General features: G+C 40.4%; 1 protein-coding gene across 2 annotated transcripts in view; it reads right to left on the bottom strand.

The window, feature by feature from the left end:
- Positions 1-4,890: 4,890 nt before the first annotated feature.
- The window catches only part of MBD5 (methyl-CpG binding domain protein 5), a 201,106-nt gene continuing 179,412 nt past the window's right edge, over positions 4,891-26,584 (bottom strand). For both annotated transcript variants that reach the window (XM_060257464.1, XM_060257465.1), the window contains 3 exons: positions 21,114-21,187; positions 7,892-7,967; positions 4,891-5,552 (listed from right to left, as the gene is read on the bottom strand). In XM_060257464.1, coding sequence (XP_060113447.1) covers positions 5,481-5,552; positions 7,892-7,967; positions 21,114-21,187 — 222 coding nt within the window. In that variant the 3' untranslated portion in view covers positions 4,891-5,480. The remainder of the gene's footprint in view (positions 5,553-7,891; positions 7,968-21,113; positions 21,188-26,584) is intronic.

The following is a 26,584-nucleotide window of genomic DNA, read 5'->3' as shown; positions in this document are numbered from 1 at the left end:
AGCCCTTATTTGTCTGTGGGAAGACCGTCTCCCTTTCTCCAGGAGAAAATCAGCCTGACTGAAATCTCTGCAAAACATTTTTGAATGCATTTGGCATGAATGTGGCTTTCCTTATTAATTTCATTTGTTGGAACAGCTCTGCATGTGCATCTCCAACGGACAGAGTGAGTTGTCCCCAACAATACAGCGAATGTGGGAAATGGTGCTCATTTTGGAAAGCCCTGGGTCAAAAAGTTATTATTAACGTTTGTGTCTATAATTGCTGAGTGCCAGGAACTTAAGTATGAATGTCTGGAAAACCCCTGCACCGTCAATTTTCCTCATTAGCAATTTAATCAACTATTTTTGAATAGTCTTGTTACTACTTTTTATTTTGTAATTTATAACTCAAAGGGGTTTGGATCAAATTCTTGGGGCTTATAATAAAAACCACCCAACAAAAGACAATTTATCTTTTTTTTCACAACAAACTCAGTTCATTTGTGAGGAACAAATTAGCCGGATCTCATTCTTCTGCATGACTTGTACAAGAGGAAGTACTGCTGTTTTCATTGGCATATTAAAACCATTACTCTAATCAAGAAAAAAAAGTGTTTTCATGGAAGTTCTATTACAGGATTTTTAATTATGTCCTTTAGAAAGCCTCCTATGACTTAATGACAGAATGTAGCATGCCTCTAATAACAGCGCTAATGTCAGTGACTTGGAAAAGGACATAACAAGTACTACTGAGATACAGGACATTGCGGAAGGGGCTCCTGGTTATCCACAGACTCTTGAGGATGTCATCAAACACCACAACACAGTGTCATCCAGTGAACTTGATTCAAGACAAAAAAAATGCTTCAAGCAATGCACAATTCATTGCTAAAAAATGTGGCGCTACTGCTAGCCGTTGGTACAGATGACATTAAACAAATTCATGGAAAATAGGCATGTCAGAAGCCATGAGAGCCACAGAAATCTCCAGAGATATTCTATCTTCTTACAAGGTATCTGAGAACAAAGAAATCATTAAAATTAACAGTTTGTGAGTGTTCTGTGGGTATCTGGACGGTTGCTGCTGAGGAAACAGGATACAAAACTAGACAGACTTTTCATCTGATCAATAAGCACATATTCGCTGTACAACTTCACTAAATATGCCTGCGAACAGTACCATGTTTTCAAGAATGCCATGAAAATACATAAAATGCAACTGATTGCATAGACAAAATTATGAACTTCGAAGAGAATGACTTGTTTACAAGACAATTGTATCTTCAGAGAGGTAAATACCTCAACAGGGAAGCAAATGAACTGAGGCGTAGTTCTAGGAATTACTATATAAAGTGACCTGTGCAAAATGCACAATTAGTCACGTAATCTAGGTAAGTTGAGGGCTGCATTCTAGACATTCTATCATAACCAAATGACTTTGGCTTAATGTTATGGCTATTTAAAAGAACAATAGTGCCAACATACCACATTTTTAAAGTCAGGTACATGCACCCCCTCCCAAATTGGTGTTGTGCAAACATGGCCCCCTTCTGGAAGAGAACATCACAGTGAGTTTTTTTTGTGATTTAATCATAATATCGACAATTTTATCAAATTTTACAAAACTGATATTTTTTAAAAAAAATCTAATTCTTAGTAAGACTAGAATGGGGTTCTTTTAAAATAGAAAAGCATTCTTATGCTACTGCCCTTCTGGAATATTCATATTAAAAACCCTATGTAGCAAAATACAAACTGTACTAATAAAAGGTAATTCAGTCCACCATGATACTTTAAACCATTAAATTCTGGGAATCCACAATAATATTGTGTTACTAGCAAGTTTTCTGCACAATGGCATTGGTAAATTTAACTATAAAAGTATTAACAAAATTCCAAACTTAGGCCATAGCCGTAACTGACATGGGACATGAGAAGGTATCCTTTTTGGATACTGGTTCCAAAGCTATTGCCAGTAATACTTTTCAGTCTAAATAACTGAATATAGGAAACTTTTTTTCATAAATAAAAATTATTAAATGGTGCTCATAAATTCTCCATGATAGAAAGAAGAATAATTCCTTTGATTTTTTATATAATTTTATCACAACCCACCAAGAATAAATAAATAAATAGACACATGAGGATAGTTAGCACTTTATATCCTCAAAACACCACACAAACATCCACTAATCAGTCTAATGAGAATCTAATTAATCTTATGGGGCCCAGCTTCACTATCCCACTTGTGTGATTTCTTGTATTGTGCCAAGATACAGAATTCAATTATTTCACTTTCCAAAATGAGGGTATTTTTCTCACTCTCTAAATATAGGAGTATTTCATCATAAGTTAGAAAGTTGGCAAAAAAATTGTTTTAAATGTTAAAATCTTCTGTTAGAAAAATATAGATTTGTTAAACAAAAAAATAAGCATAGAAAGAAGGGTTGGGCCTTGATTTTAAAAAAAAAAGTAATTTATGCATTAATGCAAAGAGAAAGAAATGGCTCTATGGGCAAAATTCAAGTACGAGTGACCAGCTTTTTAATTGTAAAGTCGGTGCAACATTTTTAAAAATGTTACAACACTGCATGACCTGTAATGCTCACAATATTTACATTAACTGCTTACATAAAACCATAAAAACTCTAAGAGGAGGAAAAAAAAATCTGTATGGACTGAAGCGAACTACTCCTAGCACCCACATCAATGCCAATATTAACCAATGAAATCAAGTGCACAGAAAATACTTTACATAGTCTACTAATGTAAAGTATACACTGGTGAGAAAAGTTACAAACCTAATTAGTTAAAATGTCAAAAGAAGGGTTGGTCAATACAAATTCAGTTTTAGGGACCAAAAAAAAAAAAAGGAACAAACTTAAAAAAAAAACAAAACCCCTGAATATAAACACACATCTACCCACCCACACCCACACACACACATACACACACACATGAGTATTCATGAATAGAAACATCTGTTTAGACAAAGCAGAAAGCAGGCTGGTACGAAAAATGGACAACAATTAACTCTTTAAACGTAACAAACACATCAAGTTGTAACAAAAAAAAAGGAGTGCTAACTAAACTACACAAAAGATCACTTCACATGAGTTTTCATGTAGGACTGTGGCAGGCTATCCTTGCCGTTACACAAAAGACAAAATGAACCTACCCGGCAGAAGGAAAGATTCCTGTCTCCAGGCCACTGTAGCCAAGTGTAGCTAATTGCATTCCATCAGGTTGGGGTGTGGAAAAAAAACAACGAGTTGACCACATGAGAGAAGAGCAAGTTATCCAGCTCAGTGAGAGTGCTAAGTGCATTGGCACAGATGACCTGACCATAGGAACATAATTCCCTCAGATCTTTCTCCTCTGGGACTAGAGGTGCTCAGCCCACAAGGCGAGGCGGGGGGGGGGCAGATGTTAAAAGTGGAGCTGTGGGTCCTGAGAAGATGAACTCAGCAGGGAAACTGTATTCCTTTTATACGAGTACTATGTTTTGGTTATCAGTAGACTGGCGTTGTTATCAGCATTAGATGATGCTGACTACCAGCTGTCTTTGCTACAGGAGGTAACTAGGATATTATAAAGAATGATGTTTCAGGATAAAACAAAACGGTGGCTCCTAGATGAAGAGGTAGTAGGTGGCCCTAAGGACTCCATCTTGGAATCAGGCAGGGTGAGCTGATATTATGTTTTGGGATGCCTGAAGAGGGGGAGGGCCGTTGCCACCATAAGCAGCACCAACGCTGAAAATGACATTGCTCTACACGTTTTTTTAAAAGATACTGGTATTTAGAGAATGGCTCACAGCTTTACGTTTGTGTTATTTGTAGTGTATGATCATCTTTCTAACAGACGTTTCACATTTCTTTCAACTTAACATAAATAATCTGGTTAATAGATTCAACCTGCACATTTCTGCCACATTAATATATATATTTATATATATTTATATATATATATATAAGAATCTGTTAATGGTATAAATAATTCTTATTAAATAAAATAAATCTGATATGTTACATAATACTGATAACATCGCTGGCTGGATCCAAAGAGCTACTTTAGCTTGGTGGGGATTTTCCCCCCCCCCTTCTAACCAGAGACCCCACTCCATATCAAAAACTGGTTTTTGAAGACCCTTCAGTTTCAACCGTGTTTTACCATATCACATTGAGGGGAGAGATGGGGTTCTTGGTAGACAGAACTAGTTTTGCGGTTCTTTGGGATCCTGGCCACTGCCGCTAATAGTTTTGTAAGCCACCTAAGTTTATTAATACTGTATGACAGGTGTCAGCGTTGGCAGGTAAGGCGACTAAGTGACCGCTTAAGCTGATATAATACCACTGAATTCAATTGAAAATAGACTAGTACAACTGGCCACTGAACTGCTTTCCTTAGTTTTAGGAACGCCTATTTCCCTGTACTGTAAGGTCTGACGGTTAATAACGTTAGCAATGAGAACTGTGTTTCAGATTGTGCCATTGCTCTTGAACTATTATGACAAAAGGACTGTGTTTCTCAGCGACAAGAAATTGGGCTTGCCAATTTAGGCTCTGATGGATTGCAAAATGAATTGTTTCCCTAACGTGATTTTAAAGCAAGTGGCTACGAGACTCTGTTAAAGCAGCTGCTGACTAAAATATCCCATCTAAATATTATTTAATTAAAAATCTGCAGTTCTCTACTTTAAAACTCAGGCAAATCGGGTAAATTTAAAAAAAAAAAATATGCAACTGGTCGTTGCAGCATTTGACTTCTTAAGCAAAGCTGCAATCCCACATCCCTTTAGGAATCTGCAAGGTTGCACTCTCCTACAGCGACCTGAAATGGAGTACAGCACTTCCAGGCAAGGTTCATTCCAAACAGACACTATAAATGAACACTCAGTGGCGAGAAGTGTTATGTCATAATTAAGGTATTACATAATCATGCCTTTTCACTGCTGTTAAATACAAAAACAGCATCTTTTACATTATTATATAAAAGCATTTAGGCTGTATTTTTATTTATCACTTTACACTGGTAGTCTCTTGTATGTGTACTCAATAGAAACCAAAGAATTTTGTACACTATTTTTTTTTTTTGTACAATAAAAGATAAACTGTGCATTAGGTACGCTTGTACATGACAATATTGTACATTATTTACATTTCAGATATCACCGTGAAATTCTTTTTTTTATCTATATACACAATGAAAATTTTGCAGAAACATTTGGACTATTTCTTATAATCACAATTTTAGAATTATAGAAAAAAATGGTTCTATAGACATACTGTAACCTTTTGAGGATCTAGTTGGATGTCTCCCTCTTTACCAGTGATAATACTGTACCACTGTTTATTTTAGCACCCTGTGGTGATGAACTCTATCCTGATATTATCTATATCTATCTATATACCTATCTATATATCTATATCTATAGACATAGATATATTTATGTGCATGTTTTTTATTAAGTACTCGACCAGTAACAAAGACATTCAATGTTATCTAGAGATTTTCCTCCTCTTCGGTTTCGGAGGCTTCAGCTGTCTGTCTCCTTGTGGAATATGGTGTACCTGAAAAGCAGGAAGGTAACAAGGGGGAAGGGAGTTTAAAGAGTAACAAAAAGTAGGTGAGATTCTCAGATAACAATACTTCATATTCATAAAACATTCTTATTCAAAGTATTTCACATATATTATCTTAGTAATCTTTACAGCAGCTGCATATTATGAAGCATATAATCATCCCCATAGGACATATATGATACCGAGACTGAGAGACTAGAGGCATGCCTGAGGCTTCCTAGTGAGCTCATGGCTGAGAGGCAAGCGGAAGTGGTGACTCCCTGCCTGGGCCGGCCCTGCCACTAAGCAAACCAGGCAACTGTCTAGGGTGCTGGCCTTGGGGGGGGGGTACCAAATTGGCCACCCTCATATGACTCAGTGATGTTATCAGTGCTGGGGGGGGGGGCACCAGAAGGTAGCCTTGTCTAGGGTGCCAGAAACTCTAGGGCTGGCCCTGCTCTCAGCGTTTAGCTCACCAGACAAAGACTGAGCCTCCTGTTACTTAAACCTTACTTGGCACTTTACAGAAACAAACATAATTATTTTATTTTAAAAAGAGTGGCAGACAGCAATAGATCATGATAATGAGATATGGTCACTTAGCTCTTTGCCACAAGAGCATATTTAGCATCTCTACGGGTTTTTTTTTTTTTCCAGTTTGCAATTGTTTATGGAGACATGCAGTTACATACTCAGTTTATGGAAAGTGGATCAAGGGCACCTTAACCACGGAAGTACTAAAAGCTGGTGACTTTTAGTAATAGCAAGGATGCTTGACTAAATATAAGATGGTTCCAAGGATAGGTTGTATAAAATTTGGGCTTCTACTGATTTCCTCTTTCAACACACACACACACACAAACACAAACACAGAGAGAGAGAGAGAGAGAGAAAGAGAGAGAACCCACAAGGACTTACAGAGGTCGCTTCATTTCCCCCTCTATTGCCTTCCCCCATGATATTTCTCTTCCCTTCCTCTCTCCTCCCTTGCTTCCTTCTCTCCTGCCCAACCATGAACCATGCTTTCTTTTAGCTGCTTCCCCAGTCTTCAGGGGCCCACCACCCCATAGGACACTGCCAAGGCCTTTATGACTTCCTTTGAGCAAGTGGCCAAAATCTGTTGCTGGCCCAGAGAAGAGTGAGCAGCCTGCCGGTTCTCAGTGGGGAAGCTAAGCAGGCCTTTGGCTGGCTGGATGTCAGAGACAACCCTTCACATCACTCTACCGTACCACTTTGCCTGCACATCTGTGCCCGTCTTCATTGTTTTCATAGTCATTCGGTCCACCCACCAATTGTTTCCCTTGCTCTGCAGTGCCTGGAGGTCACTGCCAGCCTTCTGCATAAGAACGTAAGAGAAGCCATGTTGGATCAGGCCAATGGCACATCCAGTCCAACACTCTGTCACACAGTGGCCAAAAAACCAGCTGCCATCAGGAGATACATCAGTGGGGCCAGCTTCTCCTCCCCTGCTGCCTCAAGCGGTGTGTGTGTGGGGGAATCGGTCCTCATCCTGTTCCTCCCTGCTGTTTTATACTCCTCCTATCCCCCCACCTCCGTCCTTCATCTGTAGTGCTATTGCCTTCACCATGAGGCAGTGATGTACACGCATGGCAGACAAATGCTCTTGTGCTTTAGAGGATTTAATCCCCTGCCTTGTAATCCCTTAATATGTTGAAGGGTCTAGGAACATTGTATGTCTATCACTTAAGAGAGCCAGTTTGGTGTAGTGGTGAAGTGTGCGGACTCTTATCTGGGAGAACCGGGTTTGATTCCCCACTCCTCCACTTGCACCTGCTGAGATGGCCTTGGGTCAGCCATAGCTCTGGCAGAGGTTGTCCTTGAAAGGGCAGCTGCTGTGGGAGCCCTCTCCAGCCCCACCCACCTCACAGGGTGTCTGTTGTGGGGGAGGAAGGTAAAGGAGATTGTGAGCTGCTCTGAGACTCTTCGGAGTGGAGGGCGGGATATAAATCCAATATCTTCTTCTTCTTCTTAAGATATATCCCAGTTTTTTATATGCCATTTAAGTATGTGCATGTGTTTTTGATTGAGGCTATTCTTTTTTATTTTACTTAAAATATTTTATGCTATCTTCCTACCTAACTTAGGGCCCCCAAGGTAGCAAAACAATCAGAAGCATTAAAATAAGCTTTAATACACACACACACACACACACACACATACAGAGTATGTGACATAATAGTGACATAATAATATCCCAGTTTTTAAAGGGTCCTCAGAAACATCTGCGATTATAAATGTTGACTTATTTTACAATTTCATGCCACTTGCAACACTATGGAACAGCAGTCTGTGGCTAACATCTTAAATATGATGTATTGAACACTCACATTCCCAGACATCTTGTCGAGTTCACTCATGGCCTCATGTATAGCAGCTTCTAAATGATTATTTAACTTTCCACTTCTAGGATAAAAATACAGGGAAAAGTTTACAATAATGCCCATAAGCCTTTGTTGCAGAAATGTGCCGTTTTGAAATGTTTGGCAAATTGAAGTAATGAGGCTGACTCCATTCAATTCCGCTTCTCAGTGAATGGCCATTCTGTACATACAATGAATAAAGCAGACTTTCACTTTAATAGTGAGCTTAAAATTGCAATCCCTGACTCAAAAAGCATACAAAAACTGCACCTTTAAAAAAAGTCATAAACCAGACTCAAAATATATAGATGTAAAAGCAATCCAGTAATCCTAGTGTTCAATCAATATTTTGGTTTATTCTTTTTTTAACAACGAGCCCTGACATTATTAAGGTGAGAAACCGCACAACCAAGAATAAACTACTCAAAAACCAATCACGGCATAACCACATTTTTATTGCAATACTACAGTGCCCATTTGAAGAATTCGTGATGGGGAGAGGTGAAAAAAAAAACGCAGGAAGCCCAGCAGGTATAAAGAGGATAATGTCTTTAACTTAGCTCTACGCAACGAATTCATGTGCCATTCTTTTTTTCTTTTGGCCTCTTTCTAAGCAATGATTCAACTACTACTTCAAAGCATCACTAGGTAACTGAGGAGCTGTTAACAACGGCTTGTTTTACCTGCTTCCCTCAAAGAACAACAGTGCATTTATTCCAGAGCTGAAGAGTTCTACAAGGCTTCACAAGCAGTCAGAAAAGGGATGCTACAGAGTTACCTTCCATCTTCAAGTTAATATTCATATTCTGTGCCATATTATATGGTATTCTATGACATCCGGTGGAGACTGAAGTTCCAAACTTTAAGGGCTGCTTAACACAAGATATAGTTTTGGGGCACAAATAACTTCCATGTTGAAAACTGCATTAGAATGCCAGGTGTGGCAAAATGAAATCTGAGTCCAACACACCTTTAAAGTTTGACCACATTTTACAGACTATAAGATTTTGTGAGTCAGAGCTCACTTAATCAAATGCAAGGAATGGCAAGTGCTCATGTGTTCATTTCCCTGCATGTACCAGAAACTGAACACCTCAGTTGCTAGTAACTTACTGGTACCTTATTGGCAGAACTTTTTTAGTGGAAAGAGCACAGCAGGAACTCATTTGCATATCTGGCCACACCCCCTGAAATCACCATTGTTTCACACAGGGCTTTTTTAAAGAAATAGCCCAGCAGGAACTCATTTGTATATTAAGCCACACCCTGTGACATAAAGCCAGCAGGAACAGTATTCCTGTGTGTTCCTGCTCAAAAAAAGCCCTGCTTATTGGTATTTTTGGGCTATTTATTCAGCTGAATCAGATTTTCTAATCCTTTAAATACCTTCTCTTCCCTTGCTGAGGTGTGCTGCCACTGTGGCATGACTAGGGAAGGAAAGGGAAGAATGGAGCCAAATAAATTCAGCAGTAACAATTATTTCCTGAATCCCAGTTATCATACTGATATTGGGATTCAGGAATATCAGTTTATACCAATTTTTTTGGGTTTGGTATATCTGAACCCCCAAAACATCATTTTCTCCCATTCACACCTCTAGTTAGAACCTATGTAGTATGAGTGAAACCCAGTCACAGACCTTATTCCTCAGGCAGCCTCTTTTGACTGCAAAAACGCTGGTGGTTGTTGCTGGGAACCCATGTGGGCAAAAAGATCTGCTACAGCGAGGAGAGAGAAGCTGCAAAACTGCCCCTGTCTATCTTTTATGCCAGTACAGCCTCTGTGCCACCAGAAGAGCCACTGCCAGAAGAGCCAGGAGGGGAGATTTCACTTCATTCTTTCTGCTCACTGAGCACTCTGCCCCTTCCCCCCTTTGTTGGTCCCCTGAAATCAGCTTTGCCTGAGTCAAAAGAGCTGATGGGGAGGGAGAACTTGGATAAAATGTGTTCCTGTGAGCATCTTGGGCTTTGCAGGATCTAACAAGAGAATCTAGTTTGGAATCTTTATCAGGTTTATTTGAAAGATTCTCAATATGTATAACTTTGCATATGCCTAATGAAGCTTTTAAATTTCAAGGCCGTGTGGAAGGCTGACCATTTGTTTTGTGGCTATGACACCATAAACCACCAAAATTGTTGTGATCTATAAGGTGCCATTCCCATGAACTATTTCTTACATGCCCAGCCCACCTCACTCTCAGTAAGTGAAACACGCAGATAATCTTTCATTTAAAAAGGAAACCAGCTTGATAACATTTAATCTCATTTTCCACTTATAGAACACGTCAAATATACAGAGGCCGTGGCTAAAGATACCAAAAGATTTAAATGTCAAGGATCCTTCAAAAGAAAAAGGAGTAATATTTTGATTGGATGTTTCAGATGAAGAAGGTACCTCTCTTTAGAATGTACAAATAGAAGGACTGCTCAGTTTGAAGTTTCTTCATGATGTGATGGAATTTAAAGCAGGAAATTTTTCAAGTTGAAATCGCACAAAAAGGAGAATGGGCTTTTTCTTTAAAGTAAAACTGCTCTTAAAGGGATGAAATATGTGCACCCATAAAACCTGTATGCAGGGATTTGTGTGTTACAGTCTTCTTCAGCTGCACCCCTAACTGATGATTCTGTAGAAACCTGGAACAGGAACAGAACTACGTGCCTCTGGGTCAGAAGGAGAAGGAGCTGGGAGTGCAGGTTGATTTTTGTCAGTTCTTCCTGCCAAACGCTGTGGCTTAGGACAGGAAGGAACAATACTACAAATAAATGACTGGCTACATAGATGGTATCATCAGGAAAGGTTTGGATTTTTGGACCATGGCTTATGCTTTTGAGATGAAGTTTGTCTATTGGGAGATGGTTTGCAGCTCATGAAGGTAGGAAAAAAGGTGTTTGGTAAGCCCTCTGCTAACCTAATATGGAAGACATTAAACTAAATTATATGGGGGAGCAAGACAATAATTCAAAGTCTAGTGTGATGCCAATTACTGGAGATAAGAACACTACAATTTTGTGGGGAGTGACACACACACTAGGTTACATTGACTTACAGATATGTAAGGAAACAAAAATTTCAGGGTGCATAAAACATGGATTCCGATATTTCTATATTAATACAAAATAGTACGGGAAACAAGAGAGGAACTGGAAGTTCTAACACTGCGAGGGGACTATGACCTAATAGGCACTGCTGAAACTTGGTGGAATGACACTCACAATTGGAATATTAGGATTCAGGGGTACAACTTATTTAAAAGAGACAGACAAATAAGGAAGGGCAGAGATGTAGCATTATATATGAAGGTGTATACTTATGAGGAAATTTCTGACTTTCAGCACGGCAGTTCATCTGAGAGTCTCTGGGTAAATATAAAAGGAGTAAGAAATAACAGTGAAATTATGGTGCGGATCTGCTATAGACCACCAAGCCAGGCAGAGGACTTAGATGAGATACTCCTACAAAGTTCTCAAAGAGACATAGCGGTCATGGGAGATTTCAATTACCCCGACATCTGCAGGAAGTCCAACTCTGCTAAAAATGAAAGGTCAAATAAATTCCTGACAACTTCACATTTTCCAGAAAGTGGAGAAGAAAAACAAGGGGATCTGTTCTCTTGGACCTGATTCTCACCAACAGGGAAGAACTGGTTGATGAAGTGGAAGTAGTGGGTATGCTAGGTAGTAGTGACCATGTGATTTTGGAATTTACAGTTTTGGGGAAGGGAAAAGCTGTATGTAGTCAGATGTATAGGCTGGACTTCAGGAAAGCAAATTTTGACAAACTGAGAGTGATACTGGGTAAAAATCCCATGGTCAGAAATACTTAAGGGGAAGGGAGTACAAGAGGGGTGGGAGTTTCTTAAAAGCAAAATATTGAAGGCACAATCACAAACAATTCCTATGAGAAGGAAAAATGGGAGGAGCCCAAAGAAGCCATGGTGGCTCCATAAACAGTTCTCTAAAGACCTGAGAAATAAGAAAAGGACTCATTTAGGAAATGGGAGGTCTTATAATAGAGGATGAATATAAACAAATAAGCAGTGCTTGTAGAAAAAGAGTTAGGAAAGCTAAAGCTCAGTATGAGCTCAGGCTAGTAAGAGTTGCTAAAAATGACAAAAAAAAGGGTTCTTTTCTTATGCACAAAGAAAGAAAAATAGCAAGGACATGGTAGGCCCCTTGTGGGGACAGGAAAGTGAAATCGTACAGGTGATGAAGAAAGGGCAGAACTACTGAATTCCTACTTTTCCTCCTCAGTCTTCTCTTGTGAGGGAAACAGTGCCCAACATGGCGAAAACAGAACATATGATGCAGCCTAGGGGTAGTTCACCTAGTTTCTTTAAGTGAAGCTAAGTCTTCAACTGCATCCAAGGCTACTACAAAAGAACTTAAAGACATAATTTTTGAGCCTCTGTCCATTATTTTTGAGAATTCTTGGAGAACTGGTGAAGCGCCAGAAGATTGGAGGTGGGCAAATGTTGTCCCTATCTTCAAGAAGAGGGAAAAGGACGATGTGGGTAATTACTCATCTGTCAGCATGAAGTCTACACTTGGAAAAGTTTTAGAAGAAATCATCAGTTAGTCCTTGAACATTTAGAAAAGATGGCTGTGATTACCAAGAGCCAGAATGGGCTTCTCAAGAACAAGTCAGGTCAGACTAACCTGATCTCCTTTTCTGAGCAAGCTACTACCTTGTTGGATCAGGGGAATGCTGTAGAAATAGTTTATCATGATTTCAGTAAGGCTTCTGATAAAGTTCCACACACTATTCTTGTTGACAAGTTGATAAAATGAGGTCTGGATCTTGTTACTGTTAGGTGTAACTGGTTGACAGATCACACCCAAAGAGTGCTTGTTAGTGGTTCCTCATCCTCTTGGAGACGAGTGACAAGTGGGGTGCTTTAAGGATTTGTCCTGGTGCCAACATCTTTATAAATGATTTGGATGAAGGAATAGAGAGAAAGCTTATTAAATTTGCAGGTGATACTAAATTGAAGGGGGGGCATCATAAACACAGTAGAAGACAGAGATAGGATACAGCAGGGGTGGCCAACAGTAGCTCTCCAGATGTTTTTTGCCTACAACTCCCATCAGCCCCAGCCAGCATGGCAAATGGCAAATACAGCATGGCAAATACAGGATGATCGTGGTGGGCTGGAAAACTGGGCTAAAACAAAATTAATTTTAACAGGGATAAATGTAAAGTTCTGCATTTAGGTAGTAAAAATCCAATGCATTATTGTAGGATGGGGCAGGGAAGACTTGTTTGGCTAGAAGGATCTAGGGGTCTTAGTGAACCATACACTGAACATTAGTCAGCAGTGTGATGTGGTAGCTAAAAAGGCAAATTCAATTTTGGGCTGTATCAACAGAAGTATAATAACAACAACAACAATAATAATAATATTTTTTTTATTTATATCCCGCCCCCCCCACCGAGGCAGGCTCAAGGCGGCTCACAGACAATGTCCAGATCTCGTGAAGTGATGGTATTGCTTTACTTTGCTCTTGTTAGACCTCATCTAGAGTATTGTGTTCAGTTTTGGGCAGCACAATTTAAGGATATAGACAAGCTGGAAAGTGTCCAGAGGAGGGCAATGAAGATGGTAAGGGGTCTGGAGACCAAATCTTATGAGGAAAGGTTGAAGGAGCAGGGTATATTTAGCCTGGGGAATTTTCTCAGGTGGTAGAAAAATCTGGACTTGTATGTTCATGATTCTAGTCTCCAGATTTAAGAATCCACAGATGGGGCCACACTGAAAATTAGATATACTGATGTTTATTTCTTTCTATTTTTATAATGCTTCTCTTTGATTAAGAGCTCAAAGTGGTCTACAAAGTGTAAGATTACATCAAGTAAAATTGATGTATATTGATAAAATACTGATGTAAAATTCCCCACTAAAAAGGTCCCAATTCTGCTGCAACATGCATTGTTGTTCCACACGTTTTTGATTATTTCTCTCTTATTCTTATATTTATCCATAGTCGAACATAGAGGGAAGTGCTCTTAAGCCCCTCCCACCATTTCAGAAGAGGATTAAGCATAATTTTGCATTTTCACTTGCAACCCTAACATTGCAATATTAGTTGTCCATAGTGAAAGATAATGGAAATTTTTATCAATGTCTTTTATACCAACTATACAGAATCTCTTTAGCATATTATTTATTTGATTGATTTTGAGCCCTCCCTCCCCTGTACACCAGGCTCAGGGCAGGTTACAATATAGTTAAAATGTACAACATAATTGAAATACGAAACAATTGTAAAATCTATAAAAATTATGAATTAATTCAAAACATTACTAAAATATTATTAAAGCATTTGATGGTGTCTACTCCACAATGGAAAGTCCCAAGGGAGTCTGATGGTGGGTAGTCATAGATGGAACAGTACAGTGCAAATGCGTGGCTGAGAAAGTCAGCCCTGATGGAATATAGCAAGACACAGCAGGGGAGGCTAATATAGATAAAATGTCACTTGGCTCAGCCATAGGCCTGGCGGAACATCTGTTTTACATTCCTTGTGGAATTGCGTTAAATCCCACAAGGCCTGGATCTCAGCTGGGAGAGTGTTCCATCAGGCTGGTGCCAGAGCTGAGGAAGCTCAGGCCCAGGCCAGGCATACATACTTTGGGCCAAGGATCACCAGTAGATGTTGATTAGAAGAGCACAGAGCCCTTCAAGGAACATACTGGGAGAGACAGTCCTGAAGGTATGTTGGTCCTAGTCTGCATAGGGCTTTAAATGTTAGAATCAGAACCGCGAACTGAGAGCCAGTGCAGCTGATGCGGCACCGGATGTATATGTGCTCTCAGTGATGTTCCCAAAAATACATGCTCTGCTGCATGCGATGGGCTTCACAGCATGCTGGATCTTGTCAGCCTCATCCTGGTTGAGACGGCTGAATGGGCCCAATACTGGACCAGAAGACAGCAGGGGGCCTCCAGTTCAAGTACTGTATCAATTGTGGCTGGCAGGTTCTGGCAGAGCAGCAAGATTTTATCTTCCAAAAGCCTCACAGCTGATTGCCAAATTAGTGTTGTTTTGGATTCCCTTTAAGAGGGTTGTCAAAGATTCAGTTACCCTAAACGATTGTGCTGGCTGAGAGCTTGTGGATCCAATGGAAGCTGCGCAGAACTCCTTCTTTGTGGTTTCCACTGCCACCTCATAGGCTTTCATAAACGTCCTATACAGGGGTGGCCAACGGTAGCTCTCCAAATCCCATCAGCCCCAGCCTACAAATCTCATCAGCCCCAGCCAGCATGGCCAATGGCTGGGGCTGATGGGAGTTGTAGGCAAAAAAAAACATCTGGAGAGCTACCGTTGGCCACCCCTGTGACCTATAAGATGTTACTGCAGCTTCGTCATGAGTCTGCTGCCAGCCTTGCTCTGGCTCTCTCAGTTTTCGTTTCATTGTTTGTATCTCTTCAGTATACCAAGGGGCTAGTCTGGTACAGGAGTGACGAGGGCAATGGGGAGTGACTTCACCGATGACTTCGGACAGATGGGCATGCCAGACCTCTACCAGGGGATCTAACAGGGGAGGGCATTGGATCCCATAGAGCATTCCGGAAACCAACAGGATCCATCAATCTCAAAATGGCTTGCTGACTATGCAGGGAGGGGCCGAGATGCCTAGACAAGACTTCAGGACAAAGTGGTCCAACCATGGCGTTGTTTCAATAGCATCTAGGTCCATATTTACTATTCTCAATAATAACAATAATGAAAATGTAAAACATTAAAATAATTGCTAATTCTAAGAAGAAAATATCCTGCTTGTCGCGTAGCAATACAATACATCAATTTCACTGATTCATTAATAGTCAAAGCCTCTAGATTCTAAAGTTTACAAAGCTTGATTTAAAGCACCCCCCAAAAAATGGCAACACTGCTAGGACCTTGACAATATATATAATTCACCTGGAGTCCCTGTGAGAAAGGTTAGCTATAAATTACAAATACAATAAATAAGAGTTGCATGCAAACTATGTAACAGGAAGCACTATAAACTGTTATGATATTTTGGATTTGTCTAAAATCATTCAAGGCTGTTCCCTGTAATCAAATGGCCAATGGACACTTACCACGAAGGGCCATTCTTCTTTGAGGAGAGGAAGACATCTTGCATGGGTGTTTCCCACTATCCATTCAGGGAGGCAGGACAAATCTTCTAACTTCCTGTCTCCTGTGTGGGAATCACCCCTTTCCTCCAGTCAGTGCTCCGGCAGCAGTAACAGAAAACTATCTACTGTATTCTAACTGACCACACAAAGGATAAATGCAGAAAAGACAGGAAGGAGGACAAAGAACAAAGAACGTATAAGAAACCTAACCATAAGAACATGATGATGACTCAGAGAGGACCAAGATGCCTTCCTGTTCTCAGATGAGAAGGGCCCTTCACTGTAAGTGTCCAGTGGCTATTCTCCTTCTGAGGTGGAGGACATCTAGTATGGGACCTTCCAGAGCACTGCCCCATTATTTGGGTGGGGAGTCGTCATCGTCCAATATGCACTGAAGCACTCTTCATCAGAAAGATGTTTCAGCAGAACTGAACACACTGATCTTGTGAATGGATCTTCTAATGAAGGAGGATACTGAGGGCCATGTAACAGCTCTACACACCTCTTCTATACAGGCATTCACAGTGCAAAGGCTGCATTAGTGGTCACACTCCTGACCAAGTGGGCTGCGATCCCAGAGGGAGAAGTAAGACTGCATGATCTATAGGCCTCCAAAATACAGGACCTGGATATGCTCTTATTCATATTTTTTTTTGGGGGGGGGATGTTAATAAACAAGGAGTCGGACTTTAGTATACTTTCAGACCTAACTAGGTATGTTTTCAGAGCTCTCCTGACATCCTGAGTGCACCATGCTTTCTTTGTGGGTGAGCAGGGTTTGGACAAAAGGTAGACAGAACTAGCTCCAGAGAACTGTAGAAATTAGAAGAGACCTTAGGGCAGAATGTTGGGTCAGTCTGTAAGACTGTTGTACATTGCCTGGAGCCCAGCATTGGCAAGGATGAGGCGATTCAATAATAATAACAATAATCTTTCTTTCACATGTGGTGGACTTGTGAAAAAGCGAAGGAGTATTGGAAGATGATACAACAAGAAATCTCCAAAATTTTGGGTTACGACTTCAAGAAAACCGCAGACACTTTTTTGCTTGGATTACAATTAGAAAAATTTCCAAAGGAAGACAGGACTTTAATTTGGTACTTGCTCTCAGCTGCTAGGACATTGTATGCACAGCTTTGGAAACAAGGAACGATACCAGAGAGATGGGATTGGATTGTGAAAGTTTTATCGTGGAGTGAGATGGACAAATTAACTAAAACTTTAAGAGACTAAGACTTAGACTTATTCAAAAAGGAGTGGAAGAAATTCAAAGGATATATGGAGAAAGAGTGGAACGTAAAAAGACATTGGACAATTTTTTAGTATTAATCAAAAGTATTATATTTTGCTAGATTAGTGGTACCTTTAGAATTAAATTCAAATTTATAACTTCGGGGAAGTCAATATTGGAGGGAGGGGGGGTGAAATATCATATGGCTTAGTATAAGAAAAAGATAATTAAATATTGTAACCATATGTTATTAATAAATTGTTAAAATACAATAATAATAACAATAATAATAATACACATAGTCCTGGTTGAATGGACAGGGCTCCCAATTTTGTAACATGATGGTTGTGAGGAATAACACTTTCATACAGAGCTACTTAAGGGAAATATCTTGAATCAGTTCAAATGGGGGCTTGGTAAGGGCTGAGAGAACTGTATTAAGGTAGGAGGATATCTTAAGGCTGCTCCCTTCAGGAAAAGTTTGATGTGTGCAAGTCTCTTCCTCTGGAATCTTGGGAGAACTGTGGATAGCGCCACCACCTGATGACGGAGAGTGGGAATCTTTAACCCACTTGAACACCTGTACTGTAGGAAACTCAGCACGTCACAGAGAGGTTTATGGAAATCAAATCCTTTCCTCCTACACCAGTGTACAAAAGCCTTCCAGATGGCATTGTAGGTTTTAACTGTTGAATGCCTTCTTAAGCTTGGAAGAGTAGGCTTGTTTTAAAAATTGGTCCCTCTCAACTTCCATGAGGTCAAATGATGGTCTGGCTGCGGGTGCCAGACTGGACCCTGACTGAGCATGCCCAATGCGGAGGGAAGAGTCAGAGGGGGTAGAATGGACAGGTCCATCAAATTGGAAAACCATAGACATCATAGCCAGTGAGGTGCTACAAGGATAACAACTGCTTGTAGAACTCTGATTCTTCTCAGAAGCCAAGGAATCACTGGAAATGGTGAGGTTAGGACATGGAAAGGTTAGAGCATCCATGTCCTCAGCTCTCGGATGGGAATATTAGGAGAAGAATCTCTCCACATGACTGTTGATAGGCAAGGCAAACAGGTCAACCAGAAGGGTTCTGAAGAGAGCAGTTACCATCTGGAAGATATCTGCTTTGAGCAACCACTCACTCTCCAGGATTGTCTGACTTGACCAATCTGCCTGAACATTCAATTCCCCTCTTATGTGTTCTGCCCTTATAGAGACTTGCTCTGCCCAAGACAGGATTCTCAATGCTTCCTGATGAAGACAAGATGATCTTGTGCCCCCCTGCTCGTCCATGTAGACTTTGGCCATCATGTTGTCATTTCTGACAAGAACATGGTGACCCTTCAGTCGAGACTGAAATGTCAGTACTGCCAGTAAGATTGCTCTTAGCTCTAGGAGGTTGATGGGGAGGAGAGATTCCGAGTGTGATCATGTTCCCTGTGCTGGGTGGTCCTGTAAGGAGGCTCCCCACCCCCCAACAAGCTGGCATCTGTGAGGAGCTGAACTTCCTCTTGAACCCAGAACTGTTTGCACTGGGACAGACTGACTGAGGAGGCTCATTTTCACCCTGCAAGGCAGGGCTTTTTTTGGGGTTTTTTTGTAGCAAGAACTGCTTTGCATATTAGGCCACACACCTCTGATGCAGCCAATCCTCAAAGAGCTTACAGTAGGCCCTGTAAGCTCTTGGAGGATTGGCTACATCAGGGGTGTGTGGCCTAATATGCAAAGGAGTTCCTGCTACAAAAAAAGCCCTGCTGCAAGGGACCATCACCTGAGTTTCTAGGCATTGCAGAATATGTCACTGGTAAGACTGAAGAAGTTGTTGAAGGTCTCTGGAGTGAAACTTCCCCCACTGGACTGAGTTGACTGTAGAGATTAAAAGACCCATTAGTTTGGACAGAAGCAGGACTGACTCCAGATCACAATGATGGAATGCCTGGGGGAGATAGTGAACAAACCATGGTATCTATTATGACCCCAGATGTTCGAGGTGTTACATCGGTTGTAAGGCGCTCTTTTGTTGATTCACCAGGAACCTGTATGACTCTAAGCATCTGATGGCTGAATCTGTGACTGATCCCTGGACTTGGTTCTGATTAGTAAATTGTTTAAGTAGGGATGTATAAAGACTCTACGCTTCTTGTAGTTGACCACCATGTTCACTAGGAGCTTTGTGGAAACCCTGAGGGCTGATGACAGGCCAAAGGGCAGCGCCCTGAATTGATAATGATGACCCACAACACTGAAAAGAAACTGTTGATGACCTAGAGAAATAGAAACATGAAGATAGGCTTCTGTGAGGTTGAGAGAGGTAAGGAATTCTTGGGGCCTCAGAGACTCCATGATGGACCATAACATCTCCATACAAAAATGACGAACCTTCACAAATTTGTTTACAAATTTGAGGTTGAGGATGGCCCTAATTTGCCATGCTGTTTCAGAACCATGAAGAAAACTGAATAGACTCCTTGATCTTGCTGTGTTGAGGGAACTTCCTCTATGGCTTGAATCTCCAGTAGGTGATGAACTGCTTCCAAGGTTCTGGCCTTTTTTTTTATCAGATTATTGAGTGGAATACAGTGGAAAAAGCTATTTTTTTTAAAAAAAGAATTATATTGAGTAACCATCTGACACAAGTTTTGGACCATTCATCTTCCGCAGACTGTATCCATATGTCATGAGAGTGCAACAGACAGGGTCCTACTGGAAGCTGTGGTGAGTCACTATTTTGTTAACCATGTCCCTATTCCCCCCAAGCCCCGCTTTTGGCCCTGTTGGAGCTTGAGTTGGCAAATCTGGAGCTGAATGACCCACACTTGAATATTGACCTGGAGTTTCCATAAGAACCCCTGTGATTGTCTGATTGAAACCTGCAAAGAGAGTGCTGCAAACAAAAGAAACCAAAATATCTCTTATCTCCCCTTTTAATAAATGTTGGCATTACTTTTTTCCTTATCCCTAGTCTTGATTAATATCTAGCAAATCACCAAAGAGCCATTCCCCTTGGAAGGAGTCATGGATGGCTCTGACCCGATCAGCTGATATCCCTAGGACGTACTAGCATTTACCATGAACTCTGGGCAATCTGGGCAGTTTCCTTGCTGCATCGTGGCCTGTCCTCATGGCTGCTCTGATCCGTTTTGGCACACTGCTTGAGATCACGCCGGAAGGAGCTAACAGTGGCTGCCTGATCAAGCCCATCATGGGTCATGTCGGCTCCACAATTTCCTGATGCTGTGGTGCCCCAAAGGGCAGTTAGTTCAATTTAAGAAAGGAACCCATCTGAGTCCTCAGCAGCCATGAGAGTCATCAGAAAAGGCTATCTGCGTTGTAACAAAATGGCTGCCATTAAACTCAGTGCCCTCTCCTCAGACTGCACTTTCAAGAGTAAAAAAGTTATAGACAAGGAGAACAAGAGAAGTTAGAAGAAGGTACTGAGAATAGGAAGATAAATTTGAGAATTAAGAAATCTGAGGACAGCACATAAAAGGGAAGTCATAGCTAAAGATACAGGCAAAACCTAAATCTATCCTGCTGTCCCTGAGAGGCAGGAAAAGAACTGGAGGAAAGGGGTGGTTCCTACAAAGGAAACAGGAAGTGAGATTTGTCCTGCCTCCCTGAATGGATGATGAGAAACACCTATACAAGATGTCCTCTGTCTCAGATGGAGAACCAGATTTTAGAAAGCTTGTCAAGACCGGTAAAATGCGTTTGCCTAAGGTGAAAGTGGGATGAGTGTATTCATCATAAGCAGCAATCTGTCTTTAACACCTCTTCAATTTTCTGCAACAACTACAGCTTATTATCACCTTGAAGCATTACAAAAATACAAGACTACTTACTTTCTATTCCTCTTTCTGACGTGGTTGTAAGCTTCCAGACCTTCTGTTAGTGTCTTCAGCTTGTCGGGCTCCACCTGAGCGAAGGCATACAGATCAAACCATATTACTTATACATAAAATTAACTAACTACTATTTCACTGGTGGACATATAATCTACCACATTTGCGCCCATAATATTTCTCTGGGTCCTAAGTGCAATTCTTCGATGGCTCAGAGGCACAATGTAACCACAAAATAACTCCACGATCCAAAATGCTATGACAATCAAAGCATTTCTGAGGAATTAAATAATAATACTCACAGTTAAAATGCCCTTTATTAACTTGCCCTGCAGAAAGCTAACCAATCTACATACATAACAAAATATTCTGCCATCACAAGGAAGTAACAGATTCATCCAAAACTGTATAGCATATCCAAACAACTATGAATAGAAGGCAAAGAGCTGTTAGTCTTTTAGAAATGATTGTCAAGAGTGCTACAATAAGTCAGGTCTAGGACAATCCTTGTGCATCTTTTTGCGCAAGAGGTTGCGAAACTCTTGGGAAAGTGGATTCAGCACTCTTGTTACCACAGTCTTCTATTGCAAGGAGTCTTTCATGGTGCCAGGATTCACTCTCTATATATTTTCCAAGCTCCCACTAAAATATAAAAGTTGCTGATGACTTTAAAGTTTCTTAAATTCTAAATTTACATCAGAGTGCTTAAAAATTAGCCATTTATAAACAGACCATTCTAACATTTCTTACATTCTGCTGCCAGATACCAAGCTACAACAAATAAGCCTTAATTAACTACTTAACTACATTTGTGCCTTGGCTTTTTGTATAAGATTTTATTTTGTATTTGCAATTGAAATTTATAAATAGTTTATAAAATATTTGAGGTGTGATGTCATAGGTTTTTTGTTTTGCTTTGGTTTTTGGGGAGAAGTCCTAAAATAGCCAGGAAAGATTATGCTACTCATAGTGCCACTCATGGTGGCATCCTGATTAACCTACTAAGGAGGGCTTTAAAACTAAATTGTATGGGGGAGCGAGACAATAAATCAAAGCCTCATATGATGTCAGAAACTGGGGATAAGAACATTAAAGATTTGCAAAGAGTGACACATACACTAGATAATGTTAACTTGCAGGCTTGTACGGAAACTAAACCCTCGGGATGCATAAAACGTGGATTCCGATGTCTCTACACTATTGCACAGAGTATGGGAAACAAACAGGAGGAACTGGAAGTCCTAATAAAGGAAGGAGACTATGACATAATAGGCCTTACTGAAACTTGGTGGGATGACACTCACAACTGGAATATTAGGATTCAGGGGTATAATTTATTTAAAAGGGACAGGCAAATGAGAACGAGCGGAGGTGTAGCAGTATATGTGAAGGTATATACTTGTAAGGAAATATGTGAATCTGAGCATGGCAGCTCATTTGAGAATCTCTGGGTAAAAATAAAAGGAGTAAGAAATAGCAGTGATATTATTGTGGGGGTCTGCTATAGATCACCAAGTCAGGCAGAGAACTTGGATGAGATACTTCTACAGCAGATTGCAAAGTTCTCCAAAAGAAGGGATACAGTGATCATGAGAGACTTCAATTACCTGAACATCTGTTGGAAGTCCAACTCTGCTAAAAATGAAAAATCAAATAGATTCCTGACTTGTCTTGCTGACAACTTCCTTTTCCAGAAAGTGAAGAAGGAAACAAGGGGATCTGCTATCTTGGATTTGATTCTCACCAACAAGGAAGAATTGATTGAAGAAGTGGAAATAGTGGGCACCCTGGGCAGTAGTGACCATGTGATTTGGAATTTACAGTCTTAGGGAAGGGAAAAGCTATACATTGTCAGACTTATAGGTTGGACTTCAGAAAGGCAAACTTCGATAAACATAGAACTATGCTGGGTAAAATCCCATGGTCAGAAATACTTAGGAGGAAGGGGGTTCAGGAAGGGTGGGAGTTTCTTAAAAGCGAAATACTGAAAGTGCAATCACAGACAATTCCTATGAAAAGAAAAAATGGAAAAAGTCTAAAGAAGCCGAAGTGGCTCCATAAACAGCTCTCTAAAGATTTGAGAAATAAAAAAACCTCCTTTAGGAATTGGAAGGAGGGCCTTATAACCAAGGATGAATATAAACAAATCACCAGTGGTTGTAGAGAAAAAGTTAGGAAAGCTAAAGCTCAGTATGAGCTTAGGCTGGCCAAAGATGCTAAAAACAACAAAAAAGGATTCTTTTCTTATGTTCAGAGTAAGAAAAAGAGCAAGGACATGGTAGGCCCACTGCGAGGGCAAGAAAGTGAAATTGTAACAGGTAATGAAGAGAGGCTGGAACTGCTCAATTCCTACTTTTCCTCAGTCTTCTCTTCTGAGGGAAACAGTGCTCAATATGGCAAAAACAGAACATATAAGGAGGGTATGAAGTTCCAACGTAGGATCAGCATAGGGGTAGCACATAAACACCTAGTTTCTTTAAATGAAACTAAGTCCTCAGGGCCAGATGAATTGCATCCAAGGGTTCTAAAAGAGCTTGTGGATGTAATTTCTGAACATCTGGCTATTATTTTTGAGAATTCTTGGAGAACAGGAGAGGTACCGGAAGATTGGAGGCGAGTGAATGTTTTCCCCATCTTCAAGAAGGGGAAAAAAGACGATCCGGGTAACTACCAACCTGTCAGCTTGACGTCTATACCTGGAAAAGTTTTAGAACAAATCATCAAACAGTCGGTCGTGGAACATTTAGAAAGAATGGATGTGATTACTAAGAGCCAGCATGGTTTTCTCAAGAACAAGTCATGTCAGACTAACCTGATCTCTTTATTTGAGAAAGTGACTACCTTGCTGAATCAGGGGAATGCTGTAGACATTACCTTGATTTCAGTAAGGCTTTTGATAAAGTTCCACATACTATCCTTGTTGACAAGTTGGTAAAATGTGGTTTGGATCCTGTTACCGTTAGGTGGATTTGTAACTGGTTGACATATCGCACCCAAAGAATGCTTGTGAATGGTTCCTCATCCTCTTGGAGAGGAGTGACAAGTGGAGTGCCTCAAGGATCTGTCCTGGGACCTGTTTTGTTCAACAACTTTATCAATGATTTGGATGAAGGAATAGAGGGGAATGCTTATTAAATTTGCAGATGATACTAAATTGGGAGGGGTTGCAAACACAGAAGAAGACAGAAACAGGATACTGGATGACCTTGACAGGCTGGAAAACTGGGCTAAAACCAATAAAATGAATTTTAACAGGGATAAATGTAAAGTTCTGCATTTAGGTAGGAAAAATCCAATGCATGGTTATAGGATGGGGGAGACTTGCCTTAGCAGTAGTATGTGCGAAAAGGATCTAGGGGTCTTAGTGGATCATACGCTGAACATGAGTCAACAGTGTGATGCGGTAGCTAAAAAGGCAAATGCAATTTTGGGCTGTATCAACAGAAGTATAGTGTCCAGATCACATGATGTGATGGTATCGCTTTACTCTGCTCTGGTAAGACCTCACCTGGAGTATTGTGTTCAGTTTTGGGCACCACATTTTAAGAAGGATATAGACAAGCTGGAATGGGTCCAGAGGAGGGCGATGAAGATGTTGAGGGGTCTGGAGACCAAGTCCTATGAGGAAAGGTTGAAGGAGCTGGGGATGTTTAGCCTGGAGAGGAGGCGGCTGAGCGGTAATATGATCACCATCTTCAAGTACTTGAAGGGCTGTCATATAGAGGATGGTGTGGAATTGTTTTCTGTGGCACCGGAAGATAGGACCAGAACCAATGGGTTGAAATTAAATCAAAAGAGTTTCCGGCTCAAGATTAGGAAGAACTTCCTGACCGTTAGAGCGATTCCTCAGTGAAACAGGCACAGGACGTGGTGGGCTCTCCTTCCTTGGAGGTTTTTAAACAGAGGCTAGATGGCCATCTGACAGCACTGAAGATCCTGTGAATTTAGGGGGAGGTGTTTGTCAGTTTCCTGCATTGTGCAGGGGGTTGGACTAGATGACCCTAGAGGTCCCTTCCAACTCTATGATTCTAAGGGCTGTGTGAGTAATCCCATCAATAGCATACATGGTACATAAAGCTTAAGTAGAACAGATTTGCCACACGCGAGATATCAGTTAAGCTTTTCTGAATAAAGCCTACTCAATATTAGCTTAAGGTTCAGGTAGAATTTGGATGTCCACATGATTTAAGTAGCACATTGTTAGACAACACACATACAATCTTAGTATTGTGCATTATTAAAGACCATGAATTAACAGAGATTTTGTTTTGGCAATGCTTCGGCAAGCACTATACGATTTAGCCTGCTGTAATTAACAACAAAAGTACAAAATTAGGCAATGTTATGAGACTTCAGCTGCACTGAAATAAATAATAAAAATTATAGATTTCAGTAACAGATGGCTCAAGTCAATTCTGTTCCTAATTGAACTTTGCAAAAGCAAGAGTTCTTTTCGCTTTGTGCAACCGTATGTACAAATGACAGTGCCATTATTATCTTTAGATAACTTTGTTTTTTCAAATTATGTTACAGAAACTGCACACTTCATTTCACCAACAAAAAACAGTTAAATTAACATTTAAATTCCTAAATAGCACCATTAAAAAAATCCTTTATTGTCACTTTTGTAACGCTTTGGGTTTTTTAAACTCCATGTAGATAAAGAACAGCTTTTTGTACCAACAGCAGCCAATTTATACATTTCAGGGACATATACAGTCAAAGGAGCTAATGCAAAATAAATAACTATCTGGAGGAAAAGAACCCTAAAAACCGGGTCTACATACTTCATGTCTAAAGATAGCTGCGGGACTGATATTTCACCATTTATGCCTGGATTCTTCCAGCATTGGAGCAACATCATTAGTAATGCTGTAGTAGTACCCTCAGTAACTGATCTGCAGGTACCCTTAACCCAGCTGTTAACACAGCTGTGTCTCCACTAGCAAATTGCCCCTAAGCATTCTCAAAGCACCCCTATCTCAAATTGTGGATCCTTTTAGTCTTAACTTTAGCAAAGCAAACAAACAGTATATTTAATACCTTCTATATAATCTAACACCACAGCCCCCCCCCCACCAATATCTTTGCAGTGCATAACGAGTTGAATAGTAATCCACTCGCACTGGTAACTCAAAAAAAACCACACAGTTTTCTAGTATCTGTTAATATCAGTCTATATCTGAAAACTTAAGGGTACATTTCCTTAAGGGAGGGTGGTAATTTTGCAAATGTCCTCTTCCCACTGCAGATTTCTACTATGCTGTTTCTCAGGTCCAGTTACCCTCCAGTATCAAAACTTTGATAGGCTCAGTGAACTGCAGCTGGAGAAGTGCATTCTGTGAAATTTACCACTCCTCTTAATGGTGCTTCAGGTTTCTTAATGGCATGGTGGGTGCAGGCTATCCTTGCCAAACTATGCTATTTACACTTTATACAGAATACCCTGATTTAATTGCTGCATAATGGGG

Source organism: Heteronotia binoei, chromosome 16, assembly GCF_032191835.1.
Source record: "Heteronotia binoei isolate CCM8104 ecotype False Entrance Well chromosome 16, APGP_CSIRO_Hbin_v1, whole genome shotgun sequence".
Lineage (NCBI taxonomy): Eukaryota > Metazoa > Chordata > Lepidosauria > Squamata > Gekkonidae > Heteronotia > Heteronotia binoei.
The sequence above is the reverse complement of the archived record's forward strand: the minus strand, read 5'-3'. Positions and strand labels throughout refer to the sequence as shown.